The sequence below is a fragment of the Cavia porcellus genome, unplaced genomic scaffold, assembly GCF_034190915.1.
Source record: "Cavia porcellus strain 051 isolate PalLab524CR breed Dunkin Hartley unplaced genomic scaffold, mCavPor4.1 scaffold_29, whole genome shotgun sequence".
In the NCBI taxonomy this organism is placed as follows: Eukaryota; Metazoa; Chordata; class Mammalia; order Rodentia; family Caviidae; genus Cavia; species Cavia porcellus.
This window is the reverse complement of record NW_026947512.1, coordinates 11,729,416-11,754,798: the sequence shown is the minus strand read 5'-3', so window position 1 is coordinate 11,754,798 and position 25,383 is coordinate 11,729,416. Positions and strand designations below refer to the sequence as shown.

The 25,383-nt window shown below is 35.8% G+C and overlaps 1 protein-coding gene across 8 annotated transcripts in view; it reads right to left on the bottom strand.

The window, feature by feature from the left end:
• Rc3h1 (ring finger and CCCH-type domains 1) overlaps positions 1–25,383 on the bottom strand; it is a 72,175-nt gene that overhangs the window by 12,871 nt on the left and 33,921 nt on the right. For 5 of the 8 annotated variants that reach the window (XM_063239999.1, XM_063240001.1, XM_063240002.1 and 2 more), the window contains 9 exons: positions 22,677–22,877; positions 19,644–19,776; positions 15,834–15,952; positions 13,712–13,824; positions 10,468–10,749; positions 9,933–10,147; positions 6,805–7,178; positions 6,026–6,190; positions 1,136–1,288 (listed from right to left, as the gene is read on the bottom strand). In XM_063239999.1, the coding sequence (XP_063096069.1) occupies positions 1,136–1,288; positions 6,026–6,190; positions 6,805–7,178; positions 9,933–10,147; positions 10,468–10,749; positions 13,712–13,824; positions 15,834–15,952; positions 19,644–19,776; positions 22,677–22,877 (1,755 nt within the window). The remainder of the gene's footprint in view (positions 1–1,135; positions 1,289–6,025; positions 6,191–6,804; positions 7,179–9,932; positions 10,148–10,467; positions 10,750–13,711; positions 13,825–15,833; positions 15,953–19,643; positions 19,777–22,676; positions 22,878–25,383) is intronic. The other 3 variants (XM_063240000.1, XM_063240004.1, XM_063240005.1) reach the window with 3 other exon arrangements.

Here is a 25,383-nt window from a genome sequence, read left to right as displayed (position 1 = left end):
GTGTGTACATTAATGCTTGAAAAGCAATGGATTAGACTTCTTTTAATTATTTAGGAAATCTTCAAACATTTGAAAGCTTTCATTCTGTATTGATTTAGGGGAATTAGCTTTATTTTGTTAATATTTACATTATTTTAATGTAATAACTCAAAGCAAAGTACAAAGCAAGGGTTCCTGCCTCACTCCATATCCTGTGTCACTCAAATTAAAGGCTTATCTAGCTTAAAAGCAGTATTTCCTCACTCATACCAAAGAAAAATCCAAGTGAAAGGCCCTCTGGTTGGTTGGTTTGTTTTTGCAGTGCTGGGGATTAAGCCCAGAACCTCACATATTCTAAGCAAGTACGCTGCCTCAACCCGCTAAAGGACTGTTACGCTTTTCTTGCCTCTCTGTTTTTGGAGGCTGCCGTCTACTTGTATTTATACTCTAACCGTAATTTTATTCATTTGTGGTGGCATCAACAAACAAATCATTTGTATTGCCAAGAAACAATCTTCTCTTAACATATTTATCTAATAAAAGCTACATAATAATCTAAAAAACGTTTTCAAAATTAAAAAGGGCAAATGGGCTAAGGCACCTATTTTAACCTAGCAATACAATTTTTAAGTGTAACTTTTTTTTTTGTTTTTGTTTTAGTTTTTTGAGATAAGGTCTCACTAAGTAGTTCAGTCTGGCCTTGCACTTGAGCCTAACGGTTAAACAACTAAACATGGACCTCAATAATTAAATACAGGCTCTAAACAATTGCTGGGAAATAGACCTTCATAGTAATCTAATAAATGTTCTTCCATCTAGATAACTGATGTTTTATTTTTATTTTTTTGGAGACAGGTTTTGCTATGCAGTTCAGGCTAGTTTTGAATTCTATACTATGAAGCCCACTATGTAGTCCATGCTGGCCTGAAACTCATGGCAATTCTCCTGCCTTGGCCTCCGAGTGCTAGGATTATCAGCGTGCACCACCATGCCCAGCTCAGATTTTTATTTATATCTGAACAAAATTAAAAAGCCCACACAACCGCAGATTACAGTTTAAAACTCTTAAAGCTCAATTGTGCCTAAGTTACAATAGTTAAAAATTTATTTGGTTTGTCTTGATTGTATCAATTCTGCCTTAGTCATTAACACATACCATCATTTCCACACTCCCTGCTGCCACAACATCTTTGGGTTTTGCATCTTTGGTTCCAATGTAGGAGCCAATGGTGTCACATGACCAAGGAGAGTATTGGCTATAATCATTTGTTTTGTATTTTCCAGCTATCTTCAATTCATCATCCAAAAACTAAAAAAAGAAAGACACAAACTCAGACAGACAAAAATAGGAGGGTCTATGAGTTCCATGATAGAGACTACGGTGAATTTCTTAAAACAAGCTATAGCGATAAAAGGACAGTTACCTGACTCTTAAGTGTCAGGACAGATTTTTGTAGACTAAAAAACACAACTGAAGAATGATGTCTTTAGGCTTCGTATTTTGATATTAGCAGGTCAAAAAAATGCACTTCAATATTTTTCAAGCTATGACTTTCCCCCTGTACTAAGGATTGAACCTGAGGCCTTACATACGCTAGCCAATCACTTTACCACTAAGCTACATTCCCAGCTTTCAAGCTAGGATTTCAGTGGTGACTGCCCATAGTTTTGCTAGATCTGCTTCAGTAGTTTTTCCAGTAACATCCTAGGGACACAAGAATGTTATATATAATTTACAGGTTCTACTCAGTGGATGATTTGACAACTCTTTTTTTTTTTTTTTTGTACTGGGAATTGAACTCAGGACCTTCTGCTTGCCAAACAGGAACTGAGCCTCTGAGCTATATCCCCAGCCTTTGACAACTCTTTACTGAAATCTCTTTAATAGTAGTAAATCATATTTTGAATAAAATATGGTCTATATAGTGATTCAATGAGATAAAAAGGAAAGATGTCTAATTTTTAAGTTCTACAATTACCTAGTATCTAATATTTTCAAAGTGCTTTCATGTAAAATATTCCATAAGTTCAGTCCATGATAGGAAAAGTTTTGATTCCATCAAGGCTTTACCAAGAAGAGGCAGCACTACAATTAAATAATAATAATACCTATAAGGAATACATAATTTGGGCTTTATACTTCCCCCTACAGTTACAAGGTCTGTATCCTGTGTAAATTTTTGGTCTTTTGCGCTGATAAAGGGCATGCTGCTTCAATAATACTTAATACTTCCTTCAATGACAACTTGCACACACACACACACACACACACACACACACACACACACACCTCTGCTTTTTTGAGGCAAGGTCTTTTTTTTTTTTTTTTTTTTGTCTTTTTCCTTTTTTTTTTATCGGTACCAGGGATCAAACTCACGACTGCCTGCTTGCAAGGCAGGCACTTATGCCACTGAGCTAAATCCCCAGCCCCGAGGCAAGGTCTTGTTACGAACTTTAGGCTGTTCTTAAACTTACTATATACCCCAAGCTGTCTTCAAACTTGTGGCAATTCTCCTGCCTCACCCTCCCAAGTGCTGAAACTACAGGTGTGAGCAACCACGCCCAGCTTCATCTCCCATGTTTACTTCTCCTCCATTTATAAAACTTCATGTAGAACAGCTAGCTTTTAAAACACATTAGTTACTAACAAGAATGCTTCCCTGCTGGGGGTCTGGGTGTACTATACATCTACAATACCAACAGTACTCAGGAGGTTGAGACAGGTGGATTTTAAATTCAAGGTCAGCCTGGGCTACACAATGAGTTCAAGATCAGGCTAGGCTACATACTGAGACCTTGTCTCAAAAATATGTGTGCTCTTCCCATTAAATATACTGTACTGTATTAGACAGCTATTAAAATTTGGGTATGGCAGTACACATCTGTGATTCCAGCACTTGGGAGGCTGAGGCAGGAGGATTGCCATGAGTTCAAGGCGACCATGAGATAGTGAGTTTAAAGCCAGACTGAACTACATGGCACAAACCTATCTCAAAAAAAAAAAGACATAAAACCTCAGAACATATTATTCTTTATTTTTTGAGACAGGGTCTCACTATGTAGTCCAGATGTGTACTACTATACTTGGCTGGCAGGATGTATTATTAAATACTATTAGAAAATAATTTCTTAGTTCATACACAGGAAAAAAGTTGAAGTTTATATATTAAACTGACAATGGTTATTATAGAAAATGGCATTTGGATAAGTCATTCTGTCTATATTACATACTGCTAAAATCTGTGATTCCTTTTTCTGTTGTCGTTTTGCAGTACAGGGCCTTCAGACACAGAGCTCTATCCCCAACACACACACATATTATCTATCTACCTACCCACCTGTTTATTTATTTATTTGAGACAGGGTCATAGCAATCCTCCTGCCTTAGCCTCTTGAGTGCTGGGCTTACAGGTGTGTACCACCATACTTGGCTCACACTATTTGGAGACAGGATCTTGCACAGGTTAAGCTCAAATCTATGAACCTTTTGCCTCAGCCTCCCAGAGTGACATGTGCCACCATTCCTGGCTAAAATGAATAAATCTGATATAACTACATGTTGACTGTTTATAATCAGAACTGAGGTTTAAGTATATATAGCACTATATGACAGTAAAACAAGTCTGTATGTAACAAGTTCCTCGTCAGGTGTAGTGGTAGATGCCTATAATCTCAGTACTCTGGAAGCCAAAACAGGAAACTCCCAAGTTAGAGCCCTGTCTGAGCAACTGAGCATGACACTGTCTCAAAACAAAAATCAAAAGGCTGGGGATATAGCTCAGTCTGATGGTTCTAGGTTCAATGTCCAGTACCACTAAGTGTATCAATACACAAATAAATGCTTATATTTCTAACGTTTTTAGGTGAGAAAGCTAAATACTATAGACAACTTCTATTTAGTACCTTATCTTCATGCATTCAAAATGTTACTGATGCCTATGTATAATGAAATTCAATTTTCATTGTTTATTGTGTATAGTTTGTCAGTTAACAATGTTCTTTAGAAACATAATTCCAAATGGAAAGGGTGTAAAATATGTTTCCTTACAATAATATCAATTGTAAATCTGCTCAGAAAACTTATTTGGTTCCTAAAAAGGATGTACACTACAAGCTGAGGCAGTATACAACAAATCAAAAGAAACATTAAGAAAAAAGAAAAAAGCTGGCATTTTAAGAGACAAAATTGGTAACATTCTAACAAGACTGACCATTCATAGTAACTATTAGCACTCTTGTAGAAATACAAAGAAGATAATATCTGAAATAACTGTTTATTGTGGGGCTGCCTTGCTCAGCGGCATAAGCACCTGCCTTGTAAGCAGGTGGTCGGTCGCGAGTTCGATCCCTGGTACCAATTAAAAAAAAAAAAAAAAAAAAAAGGTAAAAAAAAAAGTAATTATTTATTGCTCTGTGGTTCAGTAGTCAGTTTCATGTTTTTCAAAGCAACTCTATTTCAGGTTTTTTTGTTGTTGTTGTTTTGGTTTTGCTTTTCACTTTTACTATCTGTATTTGCCTGTTTTTTCCTGACCACACTAGTTTCCTCATTACTGAATTAAATAAATCTTTAATGTGTCACTTACACTGGTGTACAAGAAGGCTAAAAAAAAAAAAAAAAAAAAAGACAAAGACTGAAAAAGGAAAAATAATGTGATTATCCACATTAGATATTATTGTGTACTAAGAAAACCCAAAATAATTCACTAGCAAATACTATAATTAATAAGGAAAGCCTGTTTAATAGAACGATTGAAATTCGGTTAGTTTCTCTATGTTAGTACCAGAAAATGAAATTTTAAAAATGGTTCAATTTAACAGGCCTAGATGTGGCTCAGTGATTACAGCCTTTGCTACATAAAAGTAAAGCCTAGGGTTTGGTTCCCAAAATCAAAAATCAACCAACAAACAAGGATTCCTTTAAAATTAGTTTCAAAAAAACCATCAGTTATCCATATAAATGGAAGAGTATATTATGTTCATGGAGACTTGAAAGTAGAAAAAATATCACTTACACTGACCCAAAGCAACACTGTTCAACAGAAATATAATGTAACCTATACATGTAATCTTAAAAAATTTCTAGTAGCCATATTAAAAAGAAGACTGGGCATGGTGGTACATATCTGTAATCCCAGCACTCTGGAGGCTCACCCAGGAAGACTTGTGAGTGAGAGGCCAGCCTGAGTTAACACAGTGAGTTCATGGCCAGCACAGTGAAACCCTGACACAAAAAAGAGACTAAAAGGAAAAAAAAAAAAAAAAAGCGAACTTTTTATTTTTTTGAGATAGGGTCTTACTATAAGTCAGGCTGGCCTCAAATTCATGGTGAATCTCCTGGCTTAGCCTTCCAAGTGCTAGGATTAGAGGCGTGTGCCACCAACCCAGGTGAATTTAATGACACATTTCATTTCACAAAATATAGCCATGATATTAAAATATTAATGAGATATTCTACTTTTTAATCAAGATTTCAAATCTTCAATCCCTGAATATATTTTACACACATCTGAATTTGGGCAGGAAACTTCTCTGGAAAGCAACATACTGACTCCTGAAGCATAGTACCGGAAAACATATACTGCCAATATACCCAAGACTTATAAAAATAAAAAAACTACATTAAGAGAATATGGTGTAAGAATATAAATAGATGGATAAAATAGAATAAAGCCTAGCAGGCAAAGGATGCTCATTAAATAGTGCAGTCAATGAGATATCCTTACTAGGGAAAAATAAATTGATATGGGGCGAGTGACGAGCTCAGTGGTAAAGCATTTGCCCAGTATGTGCAAGGCCCTGGGTCCAGAAGCCAGCACTGAAGAAGGAAAAAAAGAAAATAAATACAAAAACCCAGAAAAAATGGTTTTAAATCCCAATGCATTCTATATAAAATTCAATTTTAAGTGAATTATAAAATAAAATAATCTTTTAGGAAAAAAAACAAATTTCTTTGTAACCTTGGGAATAGATAAAAAATTAATTTGACAGGACACGCAGACACACAACTATTAAAAAGGAAAACTGGTAATTCTAAGTATGTGCTTACTTCCTCTTGATGGAATGCAGGTGGTAATGTTGGTGAAGGTGCAAAAGGAGGTGGAGAGATAACCTTTCTTTCCTCTAACTGGGCCATTATTTCCTTTCGTCTGCGATGCAGTTCATCTAGACTAGGGTGGGGCTGTGGAGGAGGAAGCCGGCCATAAGAAGGCTCCTGAAAATACATCAGTTAAATTAACAAAGAATTTCAGAACACATTAATTAAACTACCATGTATTTTTTGTATGTCTTTTAAATTGGAACCAATTTGCAAATAGGAAGACTTAAAAGAACAAAGAAAACAAAACAAAACCAACCCAAACTCTCAAGATCTCATAAAGAGCTAAATTTAGATTTCTTAGTGTACACCTATAATCCAGTACTCAGGAGGCTGAGGCAGGAGGATCACCATGAGTTACCCAAGCTGGGTAACATAGTGAGTTCAGGGCCAGCCTGAACTACAAAGTGAGACCCTATCTTCAAAAAAAAAAAAAAAAAAAAAAAAAGTGAATTAAAAATTAAAAATTTGAGTTTTTTTCCTTAGGGACCAAAAATTTCTATTAGATCTAGAATTATTACTACAATCATCGAAAGTTCACAAACTAAGAATGGTTAGTTAGAAGGTGGTCCAATGGATAGTTTTTAAAAAATAACCTCAAATTATGAAAAGACTGAAAAAGAAAATTAAAGAAAAAAGTTGATTAAAGGGTCATCGTCATGGGGAAAAAGAAAAAGGAATCACTGTAATCAATCATCAAATTAGTACATATGAGAAAAAAGATAGCATACTCTGGGGTATGAAGGTCTGATCTGAGCTGGATGAGGAGCCACTGGATAGTAACCTTCCACTTGTTGGTATCTTTCTCTGGATTCTGGTACATATGATGGTACTGCTGCAGGTGGAATCTCAATGGGTATAGGACTTTCTCTGAAGATCTCTTCTCTTGCTGTGTAAGACTGAGCAGGGTATACTCGACGGCCATCATAGTGAGGTGGGTACATAGCTGGATACTGTTGCGGCTGGGTGCCATACTGAGTGTTTACGACACGATCTTGGAGGTAGGGTGAATAATGATCCAAGTATTGAGGACCAGCTTCAGGAGCAGATGGTGGAGGTCGGACAAAGCGGGACACACACTGTGGTGGTGGAGTATAGTACATCCCTGTATAATTCAAAAGAGGAACCAAAAGCAGCAAGGAGTCAGTTTTTCTTTTTCTCTTGTCTTTTTGAGACAGGGTCTCACTGTGCAGTTCAGGCTGGCCTTGGACTCACAGCAATCCCTCTGCCTCAGCCTTCTGAGTGCTGGGATTATAGGAATGTGCCACCATGCCAGGCTAGTCAGTTTTCCTATATAAAAATTTTTTTGTTTTAAAGTATGGGAAACACTGAAGTATTAATCACATACTTATTTCTTCAGAAGTTTTCTCTCTGGCTATATAATAAAGTCAGGTCAGTTTTATGAGAAACAAGAAGCAAAAATTCTCCTCAGGGCTGGGGGTGTAGTTCAATGCTTGTGTAGTCTGCATGAGGCACTGGGTTTGATCCCAACTATGTGCACATACCATTAATAAAGATAAAGAATCCAGTCAATTGGGCTGGGGATTTAGCTCAGTGGCATAAACACCTGCCTTGTAAGTGCTTGGTTTTGAGTTTGAAAAATGAAAAAAAAAAAAAAAAAAAAGAATCTAATCAATTTATAATCTACGATAGTAGACTGCTCTTGCTGTCTGTCTTTTTCTAGTATGCCTTAATGAACGCAGACGTGAGAAAACAAAAACTTTCATTTTGCAGATATCCCTCAAGTTTAGGTTCTACTGGACTTTATTTTTTCATTTTGAGAATTTGCTATGTAGCCCAGGATGGCCTCAGATTTGCAGCAACTGTCCGGCCTCAGCCTCTTAAGTGCTGGGATTACAGGAATCTGTTGGAGTTTTAAATGTGAAACTAATTAACTAGTAAGAGATGTGATACACAAAACATTCATTTTGTGCAGACCCAGTAGAGGTTTTCTGAGACAAGATCTCAATATGTAATTCAGGCTGCTTGAACTTGCAGCAATCCTACTTTAGTCTCTCAAATGCTGTGACTATAGGCGTGCACCACTAGGATGCTCAGCTTGGCTCTAGTTTCTTTCCGGTGACTTATCTGAAGCCTGCTTCTCTAATATTTCCACCAATATTATAAGTACTTAACTCTTGTACTAAACCTCTTTTTAGGGGCTGGGGATTTAGCTCAGTAGCCTAAGTGCCTGCCTTGCAAGCAGACGGTCGTGAATTCGATCCCCGGTACCGATAAACAAAACAACAACAACAACAAAAACCAAAAATCTCTTTTTACTTAATAGTTAAAATTATTTTTGCTATCTACAATTGAACCTTAACTGATACACAGTCTATTTAAAGTTACATGTTGGTCACTTCAACAAAAGTACTTGCATTTTCCTGTAATGAATAATAATCATGTATTAGTAACGCTGTATCAATTAAAATCCATTCTTTTTGAATGTAGAGATGATTTTATTTAAAATTAAAAGACATCCTTGATTAAATAAAAAAGGACACTTTTGATCTATTACCATTTAAAAAATAATAGCATTAAGCTTGGTATGGTGGTACATGCCCATAATTCCAGCACTTTGGGAGGCTGAAACAAAAGAACTGTAAATTCCAGCTCAGTTTGGGACACTGAGCAAGATCCTGTCTTAAAAAAATCTGTGCAGATGAAGCTCAATGTGTAGGCTCTGAATTCAATCCCCAGTACTGAAAAAGAGAAAATGTATTATACCTTATGCTTCTTCACACAGGTACAACACTTTAGTGAAGTTAAATGTGAAAACTTAGTTATTTCTTTTTCTTCTTATTTTGTACTATCATTAAATCTTAGAAAAATCTAATTTGGGGAGACAGTCTTTTTAAGACAGGGTCTTATGAAGTCTTTTTAAGTTCAGGCTGGCCTTGAGCTCACTTTGTAGCCCAGGTTGATCTCAAAATTGCAACAATCCTCCCGCCTCAGTCTCCCAAGTGCTGGGATTACAGAGTGCACTACCATACCTGATTCTAATTTCTAAATCTCCCTCCAATCTTTTTTTTGGAAACTGGGTCTCACTATGTAGTTCAGAGTAGCCTTGAACTCACAGTGATCCTTCTGCCTCAGTCTCTTGAATGCTGGAATTATAGGCGTGCACCACTACAACCAGCTTCTTTACTGTTGTTAATTCTATATGCTATATTCCCTAATAGTAGATTTGCTTCATTTTTCATACATATTATAAGATCTAGAAAAATCCTGATGATTAAAAGAAAAATATACTATGTGCACTTTATATTACTATAATGCTAATTTTTTCATTGTGTTGAAAAATGTTCAGAATTATTCCCCCCTTACCAGCAGATTTTCATTGTCTATTTCAGTGAATTATTACTTCCATAAATAACATAAACACTTTTTTTTAAAGATTTGCCTTCAGTATATAAAAGCAGTTTTGTGCAATTGATCACAAAGAAAAAAACCCATGTTTTTTCAAGTATTAAAAATGCAGTTGAGGGAGCTGGGGATTTAGCTCAGTGGCATAAGCGCCTGCCTTATAAGCAGGCAGTCGTGAGTTCGATCCCTGGTACTGATAAAAAGCAAAAAGACAAAAAAAAAAAAAAAAAATGCAGTTGAGCATGGTGGCACATTCCTGTAATCTCAGCACTCAGAAGGGCGAAGCAGGAGGATCACCTCAAGTTTGAGGCCAGCCTTGGTTACACAGTTCAAACTGCCTGAACTTAGTGAGGCCCTGTCTCAAAAAAACAAAACAAAGGAAAAAAATGCACTTATTTTAATAAGGCTACTATGTAAAACAATCACTCTTATTTGGGAACTTCTTATACCGGTAAATACCAGAAAAGCAAGTGACATAATGTAAGATCATTACCCTGCTGATAAGGTGCTGGTTCAAATGGTGGGGCAGCTCCTCGAGGATCCTGATAATAAACGTCAGCTTGCTGTGGTGGATATAACTGAGAACCTCGTGGTACCATCTGAAGTGGTTTGGTGACAGGCATGGGGGGCAGTTCTGGTGGCCCCCTTTGAGGTACAGAATGTGGAGTCACAGGTAAGGCAGAAATACTTTTAGGGACAGATTCTAGCCTAAGAAAGTAAGATTATACAATTCAAGTTTAGTGTCTCTAAAATACTTCCAATGTACATAAATTGTTACAGGTAAAAAAGACTGGCTCGGTTTGAGAAACTGGCTTATTCTAATAGTCATCATCTCTAAAAAGCATATATATATATTTTGATCTTTTAAAATCTGTGCTTATTGTATCTTTTTTTTAAAAAATCACTAGTACAGGAAACAGAAGTTAAGACAAAAAAAATTTTTTTTCTCCCAAAACAAAACAATTATTTCCCCTTCCTTCTACTTCTGTGTATAAAGAAGAACCCTTAAGACACAAAAAATGACGTACAGGTCAGGAGGGGATCCGGGAGCACTACTGCTCAGATGATCTATCTTTCCTGGTTTCAGACTGGAATCAAAGCTGGGGTCTGTCCCTCGTGGGATGAGCTGTGTTACTGTGTTCCCCGCTGACACAATTCCATTGGGCAGCGCAGAGGCTTTCCTGCTAGGCAGATCCACCACACCTTCATCTGGAAGGATTGCGGCTGAAGGCAGGCCCACCTCATTAAGCTGACCCAAAGAGGCACTCAGGGGTCTTCTGGGAACCAGACGCTTGTTCATTTTACGAAATCTATACAAAAAGATAACGCATACATAAAGAAAAAAAAAAAAAGGATAACCAAGAACTAAAATGTATTTAAAATTCTCTACATAAAATTTCTCCTACTAAATATGCATTAATATTTATACCATTACCAATCATGTCAACATTTTTAATATTTATTGAAATTTCTATTTCTGAAAATTACTGAGGTAGGGTAGACAGTTTGAAATATTTACTTTAGCTTTTCGTCAAATGTATACTTTAGATATAGTGAACCTATGTAAGGAATAGAAGCTAAGAATCTGATTTAGTGAAAGAGTACTTGCCTAGCATGTCTGAAGCCCTAGGCTCAATCCTCAGCATCAGAAAATAAAACACAAATCAAAAGAAACAAAACAAACAAAAAATAGGAATATATATCTCATTGTTACCCTCTGATTGACATGTTATGAAATTTTGTTGCAGTTTTTTCTTCTTTTTAAAATTTTTATCCTCGAAATAAAGTGGATTTGGAAAAAAAGAAAAAATTTAAAACAATAATCAAAGAATCTGGAAAAAAATAAGGACTAGGGAACCCAGCAAAAACAAGCCTCTAACACAGACAAAAGAAAAAGCCAATGTACAGTGAAAATTTTGTTTACTACATTAAAACATTTACATAATTAAGAATACTGACTTTCATGAGAATTGCTTCACAAATGTTGATGTATAATGAGTGTTCACATAAAACTGAAGTTATTTTAAAAGTCAAGGGAAACAATACCATAGAACAATGGCCTAAATTTATATGGTTGCTATACTTTAAAAAAATTACACAGATTCTAACAAAAGCAGAAAAACAAAGCTGCCAGACTCCTGCATTCTTGTCTCTCAACAATGAAAGCAAGTTGCTGGTATGTATTCAAGAACGTCAAAACTATATGCCACTACAATATCACTGTTATTTTTCTATGTTTTTCAAATCTGAGAAATTTAGGAGGGTACCTTTCAGGGTTAACCATCATTGAGAATCACACAGATTTTTTTGTTCTAGACACTATGTTTAATATTCATATTCATATGCATGTTAAGACTATTAAAGAAATAGGGTCATATATCACATAGTGATTTTTTCCCTCCATTTAATCTTCAACATTCCTTTATGTTAGTTCATCTTAGGCTTCTTTTTTTCCCTGCTATTAAAATACAGTTAAATTCTGTAACTGATAATTATATATATATATGCTTGCACCCTTGTGTGAATAACCAGAAACAGTATACACACAGGTCAGTGGTGTGCATATTACACATTATTTTAATGCTATACTATTCTCTAAAACTATTAATAACTTCTATTGGTAATATAGGAAAATACTTTTTAATAACTGATGAAATACTGGGTAGTGTCAGTCATTGTTAATTAGATAGTTTAAAAATAGTATTTAATTTACATTTCTTTAATGAGAGACTGAATATATTACATGTGTAGTGGGCATGACTTTTGTGAACTGTCTATTTATTAAGGTTTAGTTATGGGTTGAATGTGCTCCCCCAAACGTTTGAGTGCCAAAAGCTCGGTCCCCAGTGTGGCAATGCTGAAAGGTAGCAGAACCTTTAGGAGGCAGTAGCTAGTGTAAGGTAATTTGGTTATTGCTCATGGAAGGTGTTCATTCTGGAGCTGCAGAATGAATCAGTCTGTGCAAGAACAATCACCACACCACACCACAGCTTGGCCCTTTCTGCTTTCACATCATGTCGTGACACACACAACAGAGAATCTGCCCTGTACTGTTTGGACTCTGCAGAATTATTTTGCCAAATAACCCTCTTTACCAGTTACTCAGCCAAAGGTATTTTGTTAAAGCAACACAGGATTAGAACACAATCCAGTGATTCATGCTTTATCTTCCTTATAGATCTTTAGAAGCTCATCCTGTATCAGGTATAGATCTTCCCCACTCTGGTCAGTCAGTCTGTCTGTCTATCTCCCTGTTTTTTGAGACACAGACTTGCTATGTAACCTAGGCTGGCCTTAATCTCACTGCAATCCTCCTGCTTCAGCTTTCCAAGCACTGGGATTACAGGTATGTGCCACCATGTCTGGCTTCTCTTTAATTTAACTGTAGTTTACTTTAATCTATGTAATCACATTTATCAATCCTTTCTGTTATGGATATAGGACTGTCACTTATAAAGAATTCTTTCCTTCTTTAAAACGTAACAACAAAAACACCTCTAAGTACCCTGATTTCCTTCCTACATATTGAAATTTCTGATTACTTCATATATATATATATATATATATATATATATATACACACAAAAATTCATTCTGTTGTAAAGGTTGGGGTAAAATTTTTCAAATGTATAGGAGTTACTTCCCTATTAAAACAGGGAAGTTAAAATGTTACCTTGAGTACATGTACTTGAGTTCATATGCTTTTCACTCTAATTCCTGTGAAATACCAGTCTTTATATTCACTTCAGCATAGGACACAAGGTTAACAGTTATTGGTCTCTGTTAAGACTGAATAAAGATATTTACTAACATGTAGAAAAATACCTATGACATTTTAATACATTAAGGGATTCTGATTGAGCCTGGAGTTTATTCAAGCTTAGTGTGGTGGTGCATGGCTGTAATCACAGCACTCTGGGGGGCCAAAGTAAAAGAAACCCTAGTTCAAACACATTTAGTAAAATGTGTGTCAAAAGAAAAACTAGTTTAAAAAGGGCTGCAGATGTAGTTTAATGTGAAAGCTTCAGGTTCAATTCGTAGTACCACAAAAACAAAACATGAAATGAAATGAAACAAACAACTAATTTAGATTTAACTCACCAGAAACAGCTTCCTAACTCTAGTAGCTACAACACAGCCAAAGCTGAAAAACTGCTTTTCAAGAAAAATTATGTTTTCAGTTTTCTAAGGATTTCCTACTCATTTCTGTACTTCTCAAAATCAGCAAACTATATTATTCTAAAAGCCAAGTCTCATGACTTTTACACTTACTTTTCCAGTTCCTCCTGTGAGTGTGCAAATGTACAGCTGGCTCCGCGAGGGCATCCTCCCCTCTGCTTCATATCTCGACACATGTATGTTTTATATTTGCTATGCTGTGGAGGCTACAACCAAAATCAAAACATTAGACATAAAACAAAAGCCATCAAAACAAAATAAACATGAACTTTCCATTGTCAGTTTAGAGTCCTGATAATCTACATGCATAATTTAGACTAAATCTCATGTTTGTTTTTTATTAAATCCTTTTTTGTTTGTTTTTGTCAGGATCGAACTCACGACCACTTACTTACAAGGCAGGTGCTTATGGTGCTGAGCTAATCCCCAGTCCCATGTTTATCTAAACTAAAAGAGCAATGCCAAGTGTGTTGGTACACACCTATAGTCCCAGCACTCAGGAGGCCAGCACTCAGGAAGATAGCCATGAGTTCAAGGCCAGACTGAATTGTATAGTGAGCCTGTGTCAAAAAACACCAAAACCAAAACCAAACCAAACCACAAAACTTCTCTCCCACCTAAAACAAACAATCCCCCAAAAAAACTCATGGAAAAGTCATTGTGTTGGAAATCTCAGAGTTTTATTTTACAAATAAATTAAACTGGATTTTTTTGTCCTATTGATATTCTTATTTGAAACAGGATCTTGCTATTTAGCCCAGGCTGGCCTTGAACTCACAGTGATCTCTTGCTTCAACCTCCAACCAAAAATGTTTAAGACTTTCAAGAAAGTAAACTTTTCTAATATCTTTTGTGCAATGTTTATTGAAGTTATACACGTATAATTATTCCCTATTATACATCAAAAAATGTACTACAAGCCCTGTAATCAATTTCCTTTCAGTACTAGGACTGGAACACATACCCTCACAAATGCTAGGCAAATGCTCTACCACTGAACTATATTCTCAGCTTCTACTTCTCCCTTTTTAAAAATTATGAAATAGAGTCTAAATTGCCAGAGAGCCTCAAACTTGTGATCTCTGCACCCGTTTTCTGTAAAAAAAACTCACAAGCTTGTGCTTGCCAGCCAGGCGCTGTGTTGCTGAGCTGTATCCCTGACCTGACCTGTTATTAATTATAGGTAAACTATAGAATTTTAAATCATTAGCATAAAGTTACTGGCAATAAAAATAGAAACTCTGGCTATAATGTATTATAATTTACTGTCACACATTTCACTTCTAAAAATTTAAAGGCAGGCATGATAGTATATTAGTTAATGTCTAAAATTCCAGCATTCTTGGAGGCCGAGGCAGGAGGAATGCAAGTCTGAGTCCAGCATGGTAAAGTCAGCAAGACCCTGTCTCAAAATTAAAAAATAAATAGGGCTGAGAATGTAGCTCAGTGTGAAGACCTTGGATTGTTCCCTATAATACATTTAAAAAAAAAAAGGAAAGGAAAATTTGGGCCATTGGAGTAAGAGGCACTGTAAACAAGAACACTTAAAATACTAATACAAAAAAATCTACAAATGTGTGAGCAGTTTTTGTGAGATAATACATTGTTAATAAAAAATGACTTTTGAGACAGGGGCTCACTATGTAGTATAGGCTGGTCTTGAACTCACTATGTAGCTCAGGCTGACCTCAAACTTGTATCAATCAATCTTAGCTTCCTGATCGCTGGTATTACAAGTACGCACCATCACACTCAGTTAAAAAGTGACACCTTTTATCAAAATGAAATATAACACAAAGTGAGGAGAAGAAAATCTACTTTCTCCCTCAAATGTTACCATATCCGGGGCTGGGGATTTAGCTCAGCGGCATAAGCGCCTGCCTTGCAAGCAGGCAGCCGTGAGTTCGATCCCTGGTACCAATAAAAACGAAAAAGACCAAAAAAAAAAAAAAAAAAAAAAAAAAGTTACCATATCCAAAGTGACCTCAGCACATTACATCCAAATGAGTTATTTCAATGTTGTCAGATAAAATTACTAGGCTAAACCATTAAATTAGCTGGTAACCATTAAATTAGCTGCCAATTTAGTCAGAGTCAAAATATTCATATGACTTTTTTGGCTCTGTATCTGGAGGTATACTCACCAATGGCCTATCTGTAATTTTAAGTTTACAACTAAAGCAGCTTACCTGTGAATTTCAAACTGCTCACTCACCTGCTGTTGATCTGCTCCTTTTTTGCTGTGGTTCTGAATGTAATCAACTAGCCCATGTACCACTGTACGCACAGCAACCAGCCCATTTTCTAGCTGTTCCCATGTAGTAGGAGGAGCATCTATGCAATAAATTTTAAAAAAACTGTAATGTAATGCAGTATTTTGTTCAATATTAAATTAATAAAGGACTTAATGTCAGCACTTCAGTGAAATCAAGTTAAGCCTCATATAGCTTTTTATATATTACACATATTCACCAAACATCGTCTTAAAGGCATAAACATTAGTCTTTTAAAGTTGAGGATACAAAATAAAACAAAAAAAGGGAAAAGGAAGGTAACAAAGGACAGACAATACCAACAAATGTCAGCAGACCCATAGTATTGAAGTCATTAGTACTGAAGAGTAACAGGGAATCTATTGATCCAAGGGTATATTCATCATCTTAAGATTATGATTATCTTAGCTTTAGCTGGTTGTTAAGTGAAAATGCAAGGCTGGTCCTACCATACACATTACTGTTTCCCAGGGACACCCTAAATTTGAGCATTTGAAGTAATGCTCATCAGACTTCTGTTTTTTCTGCAATGTGAAGAACTGAACCCAGGGCTCTGTGTATGCCAGGCAAACACTATACCATTGAGCTATGCTCCCAATCAAAATTTAAGATTTTAAGTGCTGGCACCTTAAAATTTTTGAATAAGATGCAAACCAACACTGAATACCACAGAAAACTTTTACTATTGGCTACAAATTTGTATGTTTATTTTGAAGTTTTATGTAAGTCAGATAGGTAGTAAATGAAGTACTACATAAAATTTTAACAGATGAGTTATCATATAAAGCAATTCTGCTACATGTCTTCTTCATTTAATATTTGCTCAGTGCCAGAACTGTGATTTTATTATGAAAAACTGAACCACAAGACTGAATATAAAGTATTCTTTAAAATACATATAAAATCAAGTGAGAAGACATTTTCAGTGATGACTTTTCAGTGACGGCATGTGAACTGGGCTAAGAAGTACATATGAAATTTCTTCTGGGGGAAAAAATGGGGATAGTCAGAGGTAGTGAGAAACATTCAAAAGTTAAGTTTTTGGACAGCTACTACTTTAGAGAGATTGCTCTAGCTGCTAGAGAAGTGACAGTGATAAAAACATAGAACTGTGTCATATTCAAGGAGAGTATCTTCACATTGCAGAAAAAAAGACAATAATCAAAATATAGCGTAGCTAATGATGAATTAAAAACATAAAGCAAAGACAGGTAACAAATATGTATAAAATTTTAGATAGAGAAGATATTAGGGGAAAACTTACAAAACAGGGGAGACAGGCATAAATAGAAAAGAGGGATAGCACAGCAAACACTTGTCTCAAAAGGGTAGCAGGTTTAAAATCTGGAAACACTTCAAGGCCAGAAGCAATGAAGACAAGAAGTCAGCAGAGGACTTTGAGAAGTCTAATAATATAAAAAGGAAGTTGGAAGAATGTGATCACTTATAAGCCAAGAGAAAAGCTTTTTAAGGAAGACAGAGTAAATAGTAATGTTATAAATGCTGCTAATACGTTAAACACAAGAACTTAGAAGTGACCTTTGAAACTGGCTAAATACAACTCACTTGAAGCCAACTGTGGTGATACATGCTTATAATACTGTCACTCTAGGAAGCTGTGATAGAAGAATTACAAGTTTGAGCTCAGCCTGCGCAACTTCACAAAACCGTATTTCAAGATAAAAAAAGCTAAAAGGCCTGGAATATAGCTCAGTGGCACAGCCCTGCCTGCCAAGTGCAAGGTCCTGCATTTGATTCCCAGTACCAAGAAAAAAGGTGGGGAGGAAGGCTGAGGATGTGATTCAGTGCATAGGCCTGGAGTTGAATCCTTAAGACTGGGAAAAAATGTATTCTAGGAATAAATTTAGTATGATTTAGTATGATGAAGCAATCTTTGGAGCAAACTTACAAAATAGGTTGCTTTAAAAAAATGAAGAGAACTGAGGGCCGGGGATTTAGCTCAGCGGCATAAGAATCTGCCTTGAAAGCAGGCGGTCGTGAGTTCGATCCCTGGTACTGATAAAAAGGGGGAAAAAACAAAAAGAAGAGAACTGGGCATAGTGGTGTATACATATAATCTTAGCTACTTAGGAGGTAGAGAACGGAGGATTACCAGTTTGAGGCCAGCGTTGGCAACTTAGTGGGACCCATCTTAACATAATAAATAAAAAGAGCTGGGGATATAGTTTAGTGTTACTTTTAGGGTTCAATCCTTAGTACCATAAAACTAACACACAAAACCCCACAAGCTGGATGTGGTGGTGCACTCTTACAATGTGAGTACTTGGGGGCTGATGCAGAAGGATTGCCAGCCTCAGCTACACAGTAAGCTCCAGGCCAGTGTAAACTACATAGCACAATCTTGTCTCAAAAACAAACAAACAGATAAACAAATCAAAAAAAGAAAGAAGGAAAAAACACAACAAAAAGTAAAATGAAACAAAAATCAAATAAGTCACAAAGAATCTTGACTGCTACAGTCATGCATCCCAAGCCTTATAAATAATGGGGTAGCCCTGAAAGTTTATGAGCGTGGAATTAAGATCGAGGATGCAACTGACTGTGCAGCAATGAGCAGACTAGAGAACAGCAGAGGACACTGGAAGATTTTCAGTCTCAGGGAAAATGAATGAGACTGTCAACATAAGCAGCAAGAAAAGACACAGGACAATTAATTAAGGAACAGATAAATCCAGTTTTCGGAAATGGTACATAGAGCAAGTGAAAGAAAAGAGATGAGGCAAGACAGACGGCGGACATTTTAAGCTTACATTCCTCAAAGAATGAGGTTGATAATATGAAACACACGGGAAAGAGCAAGTATGGAATGAAGAGGAACTCACTTTAAAAAGAACAGGACAGAAAATGAAGACCCTCAGCAAGCCTTTGGGAAAGAGACCAGAATGGTGCTGCAGAGATAAGAGTCACAGAGCTACCTAACAGTCTCTTCTAGGAAGGGTTAATCTGATGCTAAAAATAACAAACAACAAAGAATACAGAGGAAACAAAGTTCCAGGAGCATAATCTTATTAACATTCACTTCTTTCTTGCAAGCTATACCTTTGTGGGTAAATGCAGCAGCACTCTAGTCAGAAAATATGAGACTATAGAAAGATAAGGTGTCAGAAGAGTCTATATTAAGGAAGTAGTCAACAACTATTGAAAGTTGAAGATAAATGAAGTAATTTAAGAATTGAGAAGAAGGACGAGGAGGAGGAATTAAGACACTAGGAAACTACTAGGGAATATGAGGAGAGTTTCAGTTCAGTAGTGGGAATAAACACTAAAATAGGACATGTCAGATGTATCAGGAAAAAATGAAACTTGAATACAATTTCAGGTCAAAGAGAAGGAACAGGAAAGGACTGACAAAATAGAGATAAGCAAGAAACCAGGTATCATGGAAAAGATAAAAATGGGATCAAGGAAACACAACTAAGCATATATAATAATAAAAATGAGAAAAACATGAATTCTAGCAAAGTAAGAAAATATTGAAGAATACTGGGATGGGAGAAAGAAAAAACCAGAAAGGGCCCAAAGATATCTATTTTTCTCTTGAGTAGTACAGTAAAAGTTAAGTATTAGTTGATGTGAACTTACATGAGATAAAAAGGGACAAGACTTGAGACAAAACTAAAATACTACACAAAAAGAACTTAAAAACCTCTAGAAAAATGTAACAGAAGACAACTGCAGAAACACTGCAGCACCAAGGGCACACAGAATCCATTGTTTTCCACTGCGTTTACCTGGACTAGGGTCAATATTTGCTAACAGCTCCAAATGGGGTCTTAGACGGTTCAAGTTTGCTGGGTCTCCAGTTCTCTGGAGAGCAATTGTTAGTTCCTGAACGCTCTGTAGAAAAGAGGCTGGGGTCTGCAACTTAAAAAAAGATAAATATTAACTTTTCCAAAGACCAGATAATCCTCAAAGAAAGAAAAATCTTTTTCACAATTTTTATTACATTTAATTTTTATTCACCAACATATCCTATGCTTTGACCAGACTAAATTACTTGTTACCTGAATAAATTCTGCCTTTCTCTACACTCACACACTGGTACATGGAGATATAATTTAGAGACAAAAGCAAAAACAAGGATGCTGAGTTCAGTCAAAATGGATCTGAGTCCAAATTCTGTTGATAAAAAACTATGACACTAAATATAAATCTCATCAACCTGAAGTCCATCTGATAAGTAGGCTAAACAATTTTAAAAGTCTACCACAGCTCGAAAAAAGTCCTGTATTAGCTTGAGATTGTTTTGTTTTTGTTTTTCTCAGAAAGGGTCGTGGTATGTAGTTCAGGCTAGCTTGAACATACAGTGATCCTCCAGCATTGTCTCCTGAGTGCTGGGATTATAGGTGTGCCTCACCAGCCCAGCTAGTCTGAGATTCTTGGAAGTTCTCACATTGTATCATTTCCCTAAGCCTTAAGAAGACACACTGTCACATTAAATCCCTTCAACTGGCCTTGACCTTTAACTGGAAAAAACACTGATTTTATGACAGTAAATAAGGGTTGCTATTTAAAAACATTTAGCTCATTGTTTCTTGGCCTTTTGGCTAAGATCAAGTATAAAAACATTTAGCTCTTAAAGCAGATGAGTATCTTCCTTCTCCCACATTGTCACTTTATAAAGTTATTTTTTAAAAAATAGTATACATTTAAATACACATGGAAAATACCAATAAGACTTTCAGCATGTACATGTCTGTCTATTTGTTTCTTTCATTCAAGGCAGGGTCTTACTATGTAGTTGAGGCTGTCCTTGAACTCACTATGTAGTCCAGGCAGGCTTCAAACTCTCAGTGATCCTTCTGCCTTGGTCTCCCAAGTGCTGGGACTATAGTGTACCAATACACCCATCCAGCCTTTGTTTAATATATTTATTCTAATTTTAAAATAAACATAGCGGGGCTGGGGATTTAGCTCAGCAGTCATAAGCACTTGCCTTGCAAGCAGCCGGTTGTGAGTTCGATCCCCAGTACCGATAAAAAGTTAAAAAAAAAATAAACATAGCCACTAATGTACTTAAGTGTTTTGGTTTCTTTAATACTGTAGCAAGTTTTGTATTTTTAAATACCTTTACTATAAAATATTTCAAATAAAAGTATCTAATATATACCCACTACTAAGACTTAATAAATAATAAAATCTTACTATCCCTTTTTAAAAAAGGAGAAAGAAATATACATATTTTAATTTTTGCAGCGCTGGTTATCATCAAATCCTGGACCCTGCCCATCCTTGGCAAGTCGTTTCCACTGAGCTGAGGGACCCCTAGTTCCTTTACAGTAATTTTTTAGTACAAAATGTCATGTACTAACTGACAATGATATCTCTATTTTCTTTTTTTAAAGACAGGGTCTTGCTGTGATTCTCTTGCCTCAGCCTCCTAAATGCTGAGATTACGGTACACACCACCATTCCCAGCTGAAGGAGTCCTATTTTGGAAATAGGAGCAAAATAGCATGGTAAGAAATTTTTTTTGTACTCGGAATTGAACTCAGGACTTTGCGCTTCCAGGCAGATGCTGTGCTGCTGAGTTATATGCCCGGTCCAATAAGAAATTCAATGGTTAAGAACATATTCTACAGTCAGCATACCAGAGATTCAAATCTACCTCTGTCACTTAATACTGAAGTGATTTGAAAAAATGAATTTAATATCTCATCTCTGAGTCAAAAGGAAAACTTGGGAGCTTGTGACAGCATTAAATGAATTGCTCAAAACCAGTAGGTACATAATAAACTTCTATTGTTAAATTCTAACCATTATGATTTTTAAGCTACTCTTCACAGTTTGGTTCTCTAAATGTGGGGTGGATTCTGGAGTTGGCATTTCTGGAATTTTAAGTATTTAAGGTAACATAGTAAAATATAATGACTATTTTTTAACATACAACAGTAAATACTGCATTGCTTTAAGGCTTTGTAATAGCAATTTCATACGTTTCATGTTGAATTACATCAAAAATTGGTAACATTACTCCAGTTTTAAGAGAAATATAACTAGGGGCTGGGGATTTAGCTCAGCGGCTTAAGCAGGCAGTCGTGAGTTCGATCCCTGGTACCGATAAAAAAGAAAAAGACAAAAAAAAAAAAAAAAAAGAGAGAGAAATATAACTAACTGGAACCTCATCTAACATTTATATCTACTTTGATTCATCATAACAGGCAACAGATAAAACAGAAATAAGTACTGAGAATTTGACCAAACTTGGAATGGTGGTAAAACTTCATTACACATAAAATTATTCTGACTTGAGACTCTTAAAACCTCTATGTTCAACATATAGCTTACAGATGAGTAAATGGCTGCTATGGGAAGATAATACACAGTTAGAAAATGAGTTTAACTAACACAATGATGGAAACTCAAAAAGAACAGTGAAGAAAGGCGATGGCAAAACTCAGATGGATGATCCGCCAAGGAATATTAGAGAGCACTGGATAAACCTTTAACACTAATCAAATACTTACAAGTATATAAACAAACTGGTATTCTGATATGACAAGTTAGGATGTGACAATGAACCTGAGTGGGTGCAATTTACAAAGGCCTAATGTGAGGAATTCACTTTATTTTTTAATTTTTACTTTAATACTCCTTTACTTTAATTCACTTTAATACTCCTCTGTTAAATAAATAAATAAATAATAATATATAATAATATATATAATAATAATAAATAATAAATAAATAAATAAATAACCAAATCACAAATTACCAAAACTCCAAGATTAGTCTCAAGAAGTAAGAAACAAAAAAGCATCTACCTTGTCAATAATGGATTGCATATGAGATTTATGAGACTGGTCTCCATAAAGCAAAGATGACCACTGGTCTGGGGCAATTCTCAAGCCTGCTTCCATAGCAATCTGCACTATCTGGGAATCATGCTCTCGCCGCAGAGCTTCATACGTTCTGAATTCTTCTTTCAGTTGCATCAAAGAAGAATCTTCATCACGCTTAGTGACCTAGTAAAATATAAATAGTCTCATAATAAAGGAGAAAACCCCAGTAAGTTTATATATTAATACATATAGATAATTTGTGTGTATGTGAGATAGAGATTAAACCTAGAGCATCTACAGGGAGCTATATCCCCAACCCATTTATTAAATTTTTATTTCAGAAAAAGGTCTCACTACTAACTTGCCCATGCTGGCCTTAAACTTGTGATTCTCTTGCCTCAGCCTCCTTAGTTGCTGAGATTACAGGGGCGCACAACAGCATGATTTTTAACGTAACAAGTCTCTCCCAGCAACAATAAAAAGATTAGCCAGGCATAGTGGTACATACCTGTAATCCCAGACTTTTGAGACACTGTAGTCAGTGTCTCAAAACAAACGAACAAACAACAACAACAAAAACCCCAAATGCTCCCCCTAACAAAAAAAGGCAGTATACTTTCGCTTGTAACATTCCCCATTATAGATGTCAAAATTTTCTGGGACAGGTTTATGAAAAGAATAAATGTGTGTAGGATTGAAATTCAAAGATTGGGTGAATTTAACATATTCATGCATTTTAAAGTGTACGTATGAGTTGGGCATGCTGGTGCACATCTGTAATCCTAGATACTCAGGCCAAAGGACCACAAGTTTAAGGCCAGGATGGGTAATACAGTAAGACCCCGTCTAAGAACAAAACAAACCTACCACTTAAGCACTTCATATGTGCCAGTCAGTATGTTAAATTACTTATTATTATACTATATGTTAATTCATTTAATTCTCTTGTTGATTCAGGTACTTCTGTTATCACTTTAATAACTGACATATTTTGGATCCGGCTGGATTTAGGTTAAATGCATACTGTCAAAGGAAAGAAAGTAATTTGAGTGTAGGATCACCTATTGTGCAACATATTTTGAACCGTATTTTTTGCCTTCACTTTTTATTCCATACAAGTCTGTATTATTTTAATAGAAAATTCTCCTTTCTCTTGCCTAACAAATTACAAAATATTGTAGTCAGGAATTTTAGGTTACACTGATAGTAGATTTTAAAGTGTGTTCCATTCTTATTACAAAGAAAGGCATACTTTACATTTGGGTAGGTAATCCACAGAAAGATCAAATACATAAAAACCAAGAACTATAATAAAAAATCCCTAAATTAGACAGCACCATGGTACATGTCTGTGATCTCAGCCCTTGAGAAGCAGAGGCAGGAGAATCACCATGAATTTGAGACCAGCCTGGCCTACATAATGAGACCTTCTCTTAAAAAAGACAAAAAGAAAAGAGCTCCTAAATTATATTTTGCCATATTCAAATGCAAGTCAAAAAACCAAATATATATATGGAATGAAACATTCCCTTAATACAGACTGAACTTCATTAAGTGGCAAAGTATGCTTTCTATGTACTATACTGATTTCTTTGGGCTTGGCTTTTAGAACTGTAATGGAAAAAAAATTCCAGGGGGAAGCAATATATCAAGTCCTAAAACTGTAATATACTAAGAAAATCAAATCTGTGAAAGCAGCTTGAAAAATATTTCAGATGAAAATATAAGATATACTAAAAGAAAAGTTACAACATGGCTACATGGGTACATATTTCCTATAAAGAATGACTAAGTTGGAAATATGTTAAAATTATTGTAAAAAGATTTTTTTTTTTGTAGAGTTAAGGTATAAAACCAGGCCCAATAAGCACTATATCACTAAGCTATACCCCCAACCCACAAATAATGCTTTTAACTAGAATCGAGAGATTTACTTTGTGGGTATACTGGGCATGTGTGTGCATGAACGTGCAAACACATGCCCCATGGCTTTATACATACTAGGCAAATAGTCTACCATAGCTACATTCCCAACTCTATTTTAAGAAAAGACTTTGCAAAGTTGTCCAGGCTGGCCTTGAACTTAAGATGTTTCTGCCATAGGCTTTCAGGTAACAAGCATCACAGGTATATATCACAGCACCTAGCTGAGGCACTTATTTTTCCCCACAAGTAAAAAACAATTTTGGGGAGATTATATGCTATAATAACATTGCCTTAACCATTACAACACAAGTGATTTACTGTATTCAGAGATAATCTGAACCAGTTAAAGTACTTTTGGCTACAGGTTTTGACAGTCTTAGGGGTCCTCAGGAAAAGTGTATCAGACGAGGGAATGTGATGATATCTGGAACTGACTTCCCTATAGCTAGCATGTTCATGAAGTATAGTTATGAGCTGTACCAGCAGCAAAACTTCACTTCAAGAAGTCAAGAAAATAAAACAAGACAATAAGTGATACAAAGTGAGTACCAATATTGGAGTTGGTCCCTCAAACATGGGACACAAGAGACTATGTCCAGCATTAATGTAAATGCTAAATCACAACAGTAATTGAAACGCCAGTATAGCGTATGTATAATTATAGCAGGAACAAATCTCCAAATGAAACTTGTTCGTGACAGCCACGGTAGGCACACACTTGTAATTCTAATGTTCAGGTGGTAGATGCAAGATCATGAGTTCA